Below are 13,891 nucleotides of genomic sequence, written 5' to 3' on the forward strand. Positions count from 1 at the left end.
TTTTATCTGTATAAGTGTTTATTACCCATCACTTCAATTAAAGGTTGGACAGCCATTTCAGCTTTCTACATTCAGTCGAAACCAAATCAGTTTTGGTATGTTTACCTCCCATACACATATATACCCATATAACCCAACGACAAGCACATACACCCTTATACACGCACACAATCACACACACACATACACACACACACACACTGACAAACTGCGCAACTACATGTATTCGTTCCCACCTCAAAACAATCCATAAATCCATAAAAGTCAAATAAATTAGAAAGGCAACGTTCAGTCATGCACTAACCAAACAAATGCAAATAAGCAAAAACGACTCTATGTGTAAATTAAAAACGTGGGAGCGCTCCCAATTCAAGTGTCAATGTTTTGATTTAAAAAAACAAAAGCAACAGTGCAAATACACCCATAGAGTGCCAACTGTCCGTCAGCATAGGCACTCACCCCAGCGGCGCGGGTCCGGGATCGTTACCTACTACACCAAACACACACAGGTGATACAGATGAAGATACAAGAGTGACATTCCCATTCCGCACACTGGACTGCATCGTGAACCGTCACTGTAAGCACACAGGCTCCACGCAAAGCTGTTTCTGTGGCCCTACCCTGTTCCATGTGCCACGGTGAGATGTTTTCAACACTAGGTGATACAATGATACATTTTTTTTGTTTTGTGCGGAACACGTCACGCCGGCTGAAGGGAAAGAAGGCAGCTTCGCTGTGGTTAAAGTGAACATCCAGGAACGTGAAGCGTCCACATGTAGCACCATTGGTTTCGCTTTAAGGACTGTGAGCAATACTCAAGACTGTTTTGGTGTATAAAGCATTGGTTCAGCCAAGAAATCTCATTTACACAGTTCCCCGCCCGCCCCTATAGAGGGCTGCTGTCCAATGCAGAATCATGTATCTTCATTTTTGTGTGAATCTTAAAGCTCTAAATTACTTGGAATAAACTCAAAACATTGTTGCCTTCTCCTGTCGAGTCACCGTTTCGGAGGACAGCGACGATATGATGTCTGAAGTATGCTCTGGAGCTGCGAGGCTAATGTAGCTAATGAACTGCAATGCCGATATCATCACACACTTGCTTCAAAACCATTTTAAAGAGACTTGCTTATAGACATCGTCCGAGCAAAATCTTGTCTCCAGTTTTGTTTGGATTGGAGTTTTTTCTATTTAATTTGGAAAATGCCATCCCCTGTTCATGCACGGTCACAATTCTACAGTGAAATCACCAACAAAAGTGACTCAATAATATGTTTAATATTGGATTATCTTACACTAAAAGGTAGTAGAGCGTTGTCCTTCTACTGTATAATGTCTGCTGTTTTGGACTGTTTTGCGTCACTGATGCAAAGCCTGGTCCTCCAGCGGTGCTGTTAGGCTGCTTGTGAAACTTGCACAGTATTAACTTAAAAATTACTTTTAGATGCACTTAAAAATGTCTATTTTTTTTTTTGGCAAATGTCATATTTAAAACCTTCTGTGAACCAGAAGTTACTCTACAATACGAGACCAGACTGTGATCATCTGTTTACAATCAACTGTCTGGCATATTTTGGGCCTTTTTAATAAAATTACTTTAACTGTAACTTCTTAAGGTTGTTACTGTAATATACTTAATATAATATAATGTAATGTAAATGTTCTACAGCTTTCCCACTCATTTCAGAACCTTTCACAACTCTGTTTATCATTCTGGACACGTCTTAACAGTTCTTAACTTTTATTCTACCTGGGAAATTGCACAGGGCTATTTTACAAACATTAATGGCATTTAGCTGATGTTCTGATCCAGGGTGACTTATATTTAAATCATGTTACACAGGCAGGAGAATGTAGTGTTGGGAATCTTGTCCATGGACTCTTACTGGTGGAGCAGGGCGGGCTTGCCCTATGGACTATCGCTACAGACAATCAATATAAGAACCATTTAATATGTTTATCTGCAAACCAGGTTGGTTTTCTATTTGTTTGTGAAATGTAATTACATTGGAGATATAGCGGTTGGTGTAGTGGAGAACAACACTGCTTTCCCCATGGTGGAATAGGGATCGATTCTACACCAGTAAGAGTCCTTGGACAATGATCTCTGAACTCTGCATTCACCCACCTGTGTAGGATAATTCAAATGTACGTCACTCTGGATAAGAGCATCAGACAAATGCCATACGTGTAAATGCAGTGAATTAGCGTACAGTTTGAGGCAGGTGTGATGATGCCAGTTAGCGGGATACAGATGAGCATTTCCTTTACTGAGCTACATTATCCACATTAGCTTCTTAGCTCCAAACATAGCAGCCAAACACCTCGTCTGATCAGCTGCATTAAAGGCAGAGACGTAAACTGTGTAAATGTGATGATCGTTCTCCTTCCAGTGTTTCGCAGTTTTAACATCTAGCTATAGTTAGGTTACACTTTTAATCTGAAAGCATTTGGTTGGGAAATCCCCTAAGCGATATGTGGTTGCAGAGGAGTATGTGAAGTGATTTACCACTACCTTCTTGACCTTACACCTTTAATCTATCCTGTTAAAGCTACATGTATAGTTAAATGTACCTAGTTTGGTTTGGTTCAAGAGCGAGCGTGTCAGGCTGCTGTCCAACAGGACTCAGGTGTTTGTGTGCGTGTGTTTAAAATGAGGCTACGTAGATTAAGACAGGACTGTTTATACCATAGTGTCCGTGACCAGAACCCAATGTGGTTCTGCCCGTCTCCTACAGAAAGGTTTGCTATGGTGTAGGCAGGGTCGTGTAACTAAGCTGGATTTGGTGTGCGCATCTCAGGTCAGAGAGTCTTGGTGGGTGAACTCTGGGTCAGAGTTGGGTTCCAGGTGGGCCGGATCTAGCTCCCCGTCATTCTCCTCATCGCTCTCGGCACTGTAGTCCACTTCCTCCAGGAATGTGGGCTCGTCTTCGTCCATCACGTAAGTGGTGGGGCTGCGGGACACACACAGATGCCATCGGGAGTCAATCACTTCATCACTTGTTAATGGTCAAAGACTGATCTTGCGGGAGCTACAATGAATCGAGCTCTTCGTTTTAAAGGGCCCATATCATGGAAGAGCATTTCCCACTGCTTCTTTCCATATATACATTTTCAAAACACGTGCAAAACAAAGGTGATATATAGACAGACAGACAGACAGACAGACAGGTATACAGACAGACAGACAGACAGACGGTCACACATGGTCGTGATGTCACATATAGATAAGCCTGTTTATTTAACCCATCCATTCACACTGTTGTTAATGCAGACAGTCTGTAGCAGACGTATCAATGGAAGTGGAAGATGTGGGGAACACTTTTAAAAGTCCTGGTCCTGACTGTCTCTTGAACCCATAGACAAAACTATCACAGCATAGCATCATATAGCATAGCTTGGTTTTAACAGCAATTATGCTTAGCGATTATTTCCGGATAGTTTTGCTATCCTCTTTTTGCAGTTTGTGTTAAGCTAGCTGAAGGGATGGTAAAGCAGGCAGACTAGTGTTAGCTTTTAGCCTAGCATGGATACGCACTCGCTTCCCTAGCTTTTGCTTCCTCACACTGCTTATGACTCCCCCTTCTCCGTATCAGGCCTCAAGCAAAGCCATAATCAGGAGGCCTGGATCACATAGCAATCTGCTTTGTAAAATCTAGCAGTTGCGGTAGAGATTGTCTGAGAAAAGTGACTACAAGTAAAAAAAAAACAAAAAAAACACCACATTCTCCTGAAGTGGTTGTTGCATTCTACCCTTTCGTCGGCTTTGACTAGGGCTGACTGGGCTTTTTCCGGTGGGCTGGGTTTATGTCAATTTTGGGATCCTAAATATATTTAGTGAAGACTGTTCCTTGGGGGGTTTGGAATTGGCCTGTTTTAAAGCTCCGTCTAGGTTATGCTGGATTTCCTTAAAGCTCCGTCTAGGTTATGCTGGAGACAAGTGTTCTGTTTTAGAGTGTCCTATTGTATTGGCAAGTTGTGTGCATTTGCACATCTGTGTCAGCAACGGTTGCAACTTACAGTGGCTAAATGCATTCATTAGAAGGGGCGTCCACAAACAATTGGACATGGTGTCTATTTCTCCTGTTGTCTATTTCTCCACTCTCTCTCTCTCTTACTCTGTCTCTCTCTCACTCTCTCTAATACAATAATGTGATGATGGTTTTATGGCTCTCTTGTTAAGCAGTTAAATGGTTTAATGTTTTTGTGTGTTCTCCGTGGTCTGGTGGTTTGGCTGGTTTCAGTGGCTTTTTAATGGTTTTAATGGTGTGAGGGGGTGAGAAACTGGATCCCAGCGAGACATAGCGAGGGGAGGGGGGTTAGACGCTGGGGGCTGCCTCAAACCGGATTAGCGGCCTTTCGGATCAGGTGATTAGACGGCTGTAATGAGGAGAGTGGCTAGAGTGCTTCGCTTACTTCACTCAAGTGCGGAGCGCCCAGCGTGACTGAAAGCTCCTCAAGTACTGCTGGCCATTAGAAGAGGGATGGAAGATACGTTTGTGTGTGTGTGTGCTTGTGTGTGTGTATGGTTATCCATTAAAGAAGTAAACAAGCAGGGAGGGGCAGAGGTATGTTCTCAAGAAGCTTCTAGACTCTGACATCATCAACATCATCATCATCATCATCATAGCTACTACAGTCATGATCGTTTTCTGAATATCGGAGGTTCTGGAGGCCTTATGCTTACTTGCATTTTAAACAGAAAGGTTATTTCCATAATGCTCCAACAGGTGATGCAGTGCGAGTAAATGCCTTAGATTCAGATTAGAGACCTCTGTTTTGATTGGCTGCCCTCTATCGTGCCTCACTCAAAAATCAGTCAAGGCTCAAACACTACTTTCACTGTAAATGGGCGGGGCTAAACTGCTGTGTTTTGGAAATATGGATATATGCAAATGGTTTTTATGACACAAGGATACTGGGTATTGGGTACTATATACAAAATAATTTGTTACTTTAGATGTTTAAGGTGGTAGTAACCTTCAGGCTCCTGCAGCTGGAGCTGCAATGTACATGAAGTCCACCTCAAAATTGTGGAAAAGATGGGCGGGGACCGTCTGCGAGTGTTATTGCCTTTAGAAGTCATTGCGGGTCCTTCGCATTTCTGAAAGAACACTCTGCAGGGAACTGCATTTTCATTCAAGCCGTCGGCCCCTGTCCATCAGTTTTGTCCTTTTTCATCACAGTTCTGAGAAGAATTTACTGTAGACGGGGATTTCAGCCACTGCTGAAATCTGCATCCATACACCTGCAAATTCAGCTCCTTGTCTAAATGCAATTACTCCTTTTTGCCAATCATTAACATCTGCTTTGCGAACAAGACATTTGCACTGCACTGCAATCTATGAATCCCGTCGCACATCCTGCAGGTATTTATAGCCTGATCATCCTCGTGCAACGGCATCTGCAGGAGCCTGAAGTTACTACCACCTTAAACACACAGGGTGACTATTATTTTGTCCTGGGTGCTTAGAAAAGTCTCTTATTATACATTACATTTATATAATAAATATTTTTGGCCTATTTTTTACATATTTTTATAAGCAAAAACATGTGTGTATGCGGTTTTGGATATACCAGGTGATATTGCAGCGTGTTTCGATCAGTTCACTCTCCATATCCAGCAGGTGTGTGTGGTGATAGCGGAGCTCCAGGGGCGAGGTGAGGCGCCTCAGCCTGAGCAGAGCCATGCAGAACTGAGCCCCCATTTCTTCCAGCTCCCTTGTCCCAATCTGGAGACCCTGTACACAAACATACACACACCACCACAAATTGTACTACGTAGACTGCTTTTTATTGGCTAGTCAGCTGCTTTTAAAGAGAAAAAAAAACAATGGACCTAAATGGACCCACAACACACTGCCATTAGAACGGGATGCTCTGGAGCAGCCACACATGAACCTTAGGTCACCATGTCCAAAGCATTGGCGCCAGAAGAGTCCCCATCACTGGGCTTTACAGCAGCGGAACTGTGTACTCTGGAGCGATGGATTTCCATCCAGTACCTTTGAAATGAATTGGCGCTGCATTTTAATTCACAACTTAATCATTTAACATGATTATCTGACCTCAGTAATGCTCCTGTGGCTGAATGCAAGCAAATACTCACAGCAATGTTCCAACATCAAGTAGAAAGCCTTCTCCAAAGAGTGGAGAGAGTTACTGAGTTTAAAAAATGCATTAAATGAGCAGGTGTCCACAATCTTTTGGCCATTTATTGTGTACATAAGGCCTTCAATGTGGCTTACATAGACCGTATAGAGGCTTATGCCATATTCCATATGTATTATAAGACTGCATTTGTTTACTTTGAGGCCACATCAGTGTCTTTACAGTCAATGACTGCCTGTACTTCTCAAGATGCTGTCTTTCGTCTCTGGTGATGTTCTACCAGGACTTTTTCTACAGCTCCACTTCTCTGTCTTAACAAAAATCAACTATTTATGGACCTGACTGCATGTCAGTTTTCATGGACGCCTTATGTAGTCCTTGTGTAGCCTTTTGAACATTTTCAGTTTGAGTCAGTAAGTCTAACCCTGGATAATCACTGTAATCTGGAACCCAGGCTGGTTCATACTGCAGAAGAAAAGGAAAAAAATAACAGGCTGAATGGCTGCAAGCTTTGATCTAAAGCACTTGACCCTTGCTTCCTCCTGGGCCTTTGCACTATTAGTGCACGACTTGTCCCCCTGAGACAGGCAGCTCAAAACCACTGTATGAGCTCAAAGAGGCACATAGAGAAGATATACAGTCCCTACAGAAAGTGAAAGCTTCAGCCATGTTGCTTTACTCTCTCCTGGGGAGCCATTATCTGCCCTGTCGAGAGAACACGGAGAATGAGTCACCGTTTCACACACCAGAGATTTCAGCATCACCATCATCATCATCGTCATCGTCACCGTCATCTGCTGTCCAACAGTGCCATCTAGTGGAGGATCTCTGCTGCACCGCTGCCTCTCCCTGTTCCCACAGTCCGCTCAATACACATCTGAGATTCATCACGAGTCCTGGACTAGCCTTGTGGAATTTCAAATGAGGGTCTGGGAGAATATCCCCCCAGTGCTAACAGAATGGCATACAAGGAGAATATAATATGATATAATATGTCAATTTCCATGATTTGACATCCAATTTTGTCTAGCCATGACTCACACAGGTCTCAAGTAGTGAAGATGCTCTGGCTGAGACTGATACTCATTTTAAGGGCCAGCATTTTCAAAAAACCTATTTACACTGCATGGATAAATGTTTGAGGACACCTGCTCATCCAACACGTCCAGTAAAATCAAGGGTATTAGCCCCTTTGACCCTGTATTTGAGCCCACACTTCCTCACTCCCATAACCACATTACTGTCACAATTTACATTAATCTCATAGGCCCCACAACAGAACCCTGTGGGAGATGTTGGAACATTGCTATGAGGATCTAATTGCATTCAGCCCAAAGAACAAGAATCCAATGTTAGGTGATGAGGTGTCGCTCCTGCAGCTCATCCAAAAGGTACTGGAGTAACGGAGCTCCACCCAGAGAACGCAGTTCCACTGTTCCACAGCCCCAGGCTGGAGGACTTTATACCACTCAAGCAGACCCTAGGCATTGGGAACGGTGACCTTAGGCTCATGTGCAGCTCCTCCAGAGCGACTTCTATTCTCAAATCTATATGAGCTGTATACATCTGTATGCATCGGAACACCTGTGTCAGCTATGGTGGCACTTTCAAGTAGTTAAATTCATTAAGGCAACATGGACTTCTGCTGTTGTAGTCCATCTCCCTCACGACTGGAGGTTTAGTGCATTCTGAGATGCTAAAATCTTCAAAATTTCTTCAAGCATGAATAAGAAGATGCACAGATTATTGTGTTCACAAGTACCTTGTATTTGCCCTGGTCACAGCCGCACAGCGTGCTTTCCATGGTGTAGCTGCGCTGGACGCCAATCTCCCTCCACACCACCACGCGGGCCGTGGACTCTTTGGAACGTTCCACCACGAAGCTGCAGCTGGCGAGGCTGAAGGCAGGGGCCAACTGAGACAGCAGCTTTGGCAGGGTCTAATAGACACCAACACATTACATCTGCTTAAGCAGTGCTCTTATAATCTGCAGTCATATATATTAGGTAAAAGTTGGGGTGTGGGTGTAGGAATGCGTATGTTACCCTGTAGCCCAGGTCCTCCTGTAGGTCACAGGAGCTCGCACTGACGTTGGTCTGCCATACGGTTTCCTTTATGCTGCAGCCATACATAAAGACGTTCTTCTTACGGGAGTGGCCGTGGTAGTCACAGAATACCTATATACACACACACACACACACACAGACAGATAACATTTACCAAAGGTCTCACACCTTAATTTCCCGACTCACTCGTTAGTGTGGGTTGGGCGGTTATGCATGTCACCAGGAAACCAACATGCTAGGAGGAAAGTACGGGGTACTCTGATGCACCAGCTAGCAGAGCACCATCTACCCACCCACCCAGCATTACCCGGGATTCGAACCAGGAGTCCTCAGGTCACAGTGACAGCCAGTTAGTCCGCTGGACCACTCAAAGCTCTTGAGTTACTCAGTTGGCTCAGCGTTTGAGTTCTCTTCCATGTTGCTTTCATGTCGCAGTCTGGACAGGGCTGGGTCACATGACTATAGATGACTGTAGATAGTGCTACTATAAGATGACTATATGACTCTGATTAAAGACTAAACACACACACACTTATCTCACCAGTGGTGTTCGCCCTATAGCGGTAAGGTACTGCAGCAGACTCTTGGCGTGGTAGATGGTGGGGTGTAGCTCTGTGCTGGGGTTCAGCCACTGTCTGTTCAGATCCTCCCCACTGAGAGAACACCGGTGACTACACACAGAGAACAGAGAGAAAAGCAGAATGAAAAAAATTGGTAAAACAATAAGAGGAGGATTTCAACAACGCAAGTCTCCAAAAAACGATGCATATAGGTTTGTGGACTTACTTGCCGTTGATGACTCCATCTGGGTTGAGCATGGGGATGATTTTAAAGATGTAGCTCTCTCTCAGGCTCTGTGCCAGAGGGCTGGAGCTCATGAGGAACTCCAGAGTGCCCTTCATCACCCAGCTGGCATTGGTCTCGCCAGGGTGAACTCGTGCCGTCAGGAACACCACCGGCCGGTTCCCTAAACAAAAAACAGTCCCTCTCGAGTTCGGGTTTCAAATTTAGAAGTAACACTCAGGCCTGTTCTTTTTGGGTCTCCAACTTTTAATCAGATTCAGGCTTCACTTTGCAGACCTCTCGTTAGGGCTATGGCTTGTTCACAATCATTGTTAGGAAAGGCAAGGTTATGCTCCTATATACTCCTCAAACCTTGTCCCAACAATGAACAACCACACTCAAAATTGGATTAATTGATGCTCACAAAGCAGGAGAAGGCTATGAGAAGATGGCAGAGCTTTTTCAGGTAGCCCTTAGTTTATAATATTATTAGCACAACGGTTAACAGGAAGAGTCTGGAGGATCACGAAAAACTTTCAGAGAGAACAACTTGTAGGATTGCTCTGAAGGACAAGCTCTGAAGACAAAAGAGTGTTAAGGAAACGTACTGAACTGGCAGACGTGGTCATTGCTGGCAGACTCCGGCATGGCAGTGATGGTCAGCAGGGGGCAGCCGTTTCCTCCCAGCGTCTCACACAGTTGCTCCTGCCTGTAGTAGATCTGGGGGGTGCGCAGGGCACGCAGCTTCTGCAGGTGCATCTGACATGTACACACACACACACAAAAACGCACTAGTAGGTGACCAAAATGTTGTTGTTGACTATCCTGCGTCCAAATTCCAATCAAAAAGACAAACGCCTGACCTGAATCTACATCATAAGACAAGAAATGGGAGCTTTATACTCCTCTAGGCCACACCTGGTAAAGGTCCATGTTTATCTGCCCCAGGGAGTCTCATTCTATTGGCAGTACTTCTCTACAGGAACTAGACAAGCTGTGTGTGTGCATTGTAGCTGAATGCATTCATTAGAAGGGGTGTCCACAAACATTTGAATTAATGTAACAGAAAAACAGCGAGAGAGACCTGATATGCGTCAGGTTGCTGTAACTAGTGATGATACACCTTTCTGTAACTACCGTTACTACAGAACCCACATGGTTAAGACACTAACAGGGTAAAGAAGACAGCATAAGGCTGCAGAAGGTCGCTATGATCGTATGGTGAGGTGTAGGACCTATACAGGAACTGACTGTAGATGTTCTGGTATAGTCTTATACCTTCAGGGTGGAATAGGTGTACGGGTAATGGTAGGCGAAGTAACAGACATCGTCTTTGTGCTGAAAGGTCACAGTAAAGGTCATGGTGTAGTAGGATTTCCCCTTCTGACCACCAGCTGCAATGGAGCTCCGCGAGAAATGGTTCCTATGAGAACAGGAGAGCACTACAGCATTAACACCCTCTTCATGAACACCATTTTCCAGGTCTATCTTATTTACTACTGTGTCCCTGAGAAGTATCTTTAGCTTGGGTCTTTTTCCACTGCACTCATTCACAACATACATGTGACTGCTCAATTCTAATAGTTCTGGGGAAATGGGCAAGCATGAAGACCCGAGCCAGACTGTGATGGTCTGACTAGGACTAGGTGAACGCATCTGTGAAACGACAAGGCTTGTGGAATGCTCCCGGTCAGCACTGCTAGTGGTACCTACCAACCGTGGTTTGAGGAGAGACAAGCCATAAACCGGCGACAGGATGTTGGGTTCCCAAGAATCTCTGCTGTATAAGGTCAATGAAGACAAAGGGGTACTGGGCCACAAGGTACAAACATTTTTGCAAGTGCTTTGAGTGGTCTCATGAGCATCAGAACTTGACCTTGGAGCAATGGAAGAAGGTTACCTGATCCAATGAGTTCCTATGACCCAATTTTCTTTTACATCACATGGACAGCTGGGTATGTGTGTCATTCATCTGTGTGCTGGAGCAACACGCCTGATCTTGTTACTTAAAGGATTTAATGGATCTGCTGTAACATCTTGGTGCCAGAAACAGCTTGGCTCCTTCAGACCTTCAACGGTCTTGTTGAGTAAGCTGTTTGGGTAGCATGTGGAGGATCAACAGCAGACTAGACAGGTGGTAATAATGTTTTGCATAGCTTATTCTGTCTTTCTGAATATTTATTTACATTATTATTTAATATTTAAAGCTTGTATTTTGAGCCCCTATTTTAACCACTAACCTCCGGCCTCTCATGAAATACAACAGGAACATTTTTCGAGTTCACAGAGCGTTCTTTATATCGCTGCCAGCTGGAGACGATGCTCACAGGACACGTGATAACAGTCAGCACTTACTTGTAGTAGCAGATGTCAGATCCAGTACGAATCCAGCGAGGGCTGCCACTGATGGCCTCCTGTACCGAGTACATGAGCACCTGCATGCCTGCCACAAGAGGGCACACGTCTTACAGTCATGCTCTCATACAACACTACTGACGTTCACTACTCCACATACTGGAGAAATATACTGCACAGACTGTGATGTGCTGGTGCTACACAGAAGCTACAACAGGTTGTGTAACAATGCTGTGGTGCCTTTTTTAGCAGATCACATGTACAATTTTTTGGCCCTTGTACAAGTTCTCGGACTGCACGTGCACCATGGAAAAGGGGTTAAGAATGAACATGAGCCAGAATCGAAATCCTGGTAAAGTCGACGCCGTAGTTTAACTGCAAGATTTTTCCCATTAACCGGTCTTGTGTGTGAACAGAGGCTGATGGATTACTGGTATATACAGAGAAGGATAGATTACTACTGGCAAATTGGAATTATGGACTTCATATCTTGTTTGCTGGCAGCACTGGTGAATTAGGAGGACGTTTTTGTGGTACTTTGCTAAAATATTATATACAGCCACCTGTGGATAGAACTGAATACTAAAACTCTATACTAAATTATTAAATAATTATTAAATAGACAATGTTATTCGACAAATTAAGAACTAGATTAGATCATCAGAATATGGTAACTCTTGTTCACCTAGTATTATATATAAACTGCTGTATGTAGTCTGTTGGCTACCAATATTAGCCCCGCCCACTCGTCAGACAGAGTCTTCCCCCAGACTGGGACATTCATGGCAGTATAAAGAGGATGACACCCAATGTCAAATGACAATTAAGTGAAAATAAGTGAACAAACACAAAGTTAAAGATGGCATATTATTGTTTCTATTTCTAAATTTCACATATTCTGAAAATGTTAAAGTTTATATGATGTTTTTTAGAGTTTAAATTAAGGACTGGCACCCAGTTGTTTTGCATACAACTGTATTGATTGTGTTTAATATTGTTACAGTAGCAAGTATTACACACAAGCATATTCAAGTTGTATTCAGTTGCTCTCTCCAAACTTTTGACTGCTACTGTGTCTCACTGAAAGGTGGTGTATCTGCTCAACAGAATGAGCTAAAAGGTGCAGTGGCTTACCATAGTTGAACTGGCTGTTTGATTTTTCACAGTTGATGATGTTGAAGCGATAGGGCACTCCCACACGCATGCTGCTAACCTCAAAGTAGAACCACTGGTGGTAGTGGTTACTGTTGATGTCGGAGTTCAGCACCAAGTCATACTCATACCTAGAAAGCAAATATTAGACCTGATGTAAGAAGCATAGTGTTTTTCCTAGTCAAATAAAATCTATTACAGTCAGAAACATACACTATGCTAATGTCTACTAAATACACTAAATGATGACTTACTTTCTGACTTGAATTGCTTTTCGCAAGTTCCCAGATTCAAACTGTGAATTGAACTTCAGACATTCTCCATCATCAATAACTGGACAGCTAAATGTTAAGAAGAGTAATGTTAAGTACACTGAGTGCCTCATTTTTTTCATCATATATATATATATATATATATATATATATATATGTGTGTGTGTGTGTGTGTGTGTGTGTGTGAGAATACAACTGTATTAATTACCAACATACAAGCAGTTAGATACAGAGGTTTTGGCTTACCTCTGCAAATCAAGGTCATATACAACTTTGTCCAATATATCACCTGGATGAATGAGCCTCTCAATGTCCTGGAAGATTTTTGTCCTGTTGGAATAAAGTTGTTGGAAGATGTTTAGTGTTTATAGTAACTTAAAATATCTGAAAATATTTGAATATATCAAATATATCAAATATTTGAAATACTGATAACCTCAAATCAGGAGGAGCTTACAGTTGAATGTAAACTGAATTACATATAAGTCATCTACAAAAAAAAGGTTTACTAGAAAAAATGCAAAAACGAAGAAATTCTCAAAATCAGTTCCACAAATCAACACAAACAGCCAAAACAAAAAGAATCGAATCCAGAACCAAAACAAATGATCTATTCCAAAAATCAACAAACTGAAATGAAACAACATAAAAAAGAATCAATGATAAGAACAGCTTTTATTATATATTAAGAACACATTACTAAAAACAACCAAAACATTGCATTTATAACCCAATAGCAAAAGCCCACAAAATAGTCTGAAAATTTCCCAAAAATCACCAAATGCACCAAAAAAAGATCAAATCCGATTTTTATTTATAAAATAAAAAATTTAACAAACCATATTAAATTCCCCAAATCCAAAACGGCCCAAAATTCCTAAAAATTAACAATGTAGTCACTCTTTAAACAAATTCTCAAAAACAACCACTAAAAAAAAATCCAATTAAAATCCATTTGATCCTAAAAAGAAGAACCAATTCCCAAAACCAACAGCAAAAGCCAAAAAGCCACATTCCCAAAGTCAAAAAACTAACTCAATTGTGAAAACATCAACAGCAAGCTCCAGTAAACAAAATACATTGGCCCAAAAATCTCAATTAATTGCAGTAGCCTCTGCCCACAATTTCTGAAAGTTTCTAAAAACACGATA

At 42.6% G+C, this 13,891-nt stretch overlaps 1 protein-coding gene across 2 annotated transcripts in view; it reads right to left on the reverse strand.

The window, feature by feature from the left end:
• agtpbp1 (ATP/GTP binding carboxypeptidase 1) overlaps nt 1–13,891 on the reverse strand; it is a 33,211-nt gene continuing 19,320 nt past the window's right edge. For both annotated transcript variants that reach the window (XM_072682362.1, XM_072682361.1), the window contains exons 15-26: nt 12,987–13,070; nt 12,723–12,809; nt 12,451–12,599; nt 11,317–11,404; nt 10,240–10,384; nt 9,570–9,720; nt 8,965–9,145; nt 8,720–8,849; nt 8,158–8,289; nt 7,875–8,051; nt 5,579–5,742; nt 1–2,955 (exon numbers count right to left, since the gene is read on the reverse strand). In XM_072682362.1, coding sequence (XP_072538463.1) covers nt 2,799–2,955; nt 5,579–5,742; nt 7,875–8,051; nt 8,158–8,289; nt 8,720–8,849; nt 8,965–9,145; nt 9,570–9,720; nt 10,240–10,384; nt 11,317–11,404; nt 12,451–12,599; nt 12,723–12,809; nt 12,987–13,070 — 1,645 coding nt within the window. In that variant the 3' untranslated portion in view covers nt 1–2,798. The remainder of the gene's footprint in view (nt 2,956–5,578; nt 5,743–7,874; nt 8,052–8,157; nt 8,290–8,719; nt 8,850–8,964; nt 9,146–9,569; nt 9,721–10,239; nt 10,385–11,316; nt 11,405–12,450; nt 12,600–12,722; nt 12,810–12,986; nt 13,071–13,891) is intronic.

Source organism: Salminus brasiliensis, chromosome 6 (assembly GCF_030463535.1).
Source record: "Salminus brasiliensis chromosome 6, fSalBra1.hap2, whole genome shotgun sequence".
In the NCBI taxonomy this organism is placed as follows: domain Eukaryota; kingdom Metazoa; phylum Chordata; class Actinopteri; order Characiformes; family Bryconidae; genus Salminus; species Salminus brasiliensis.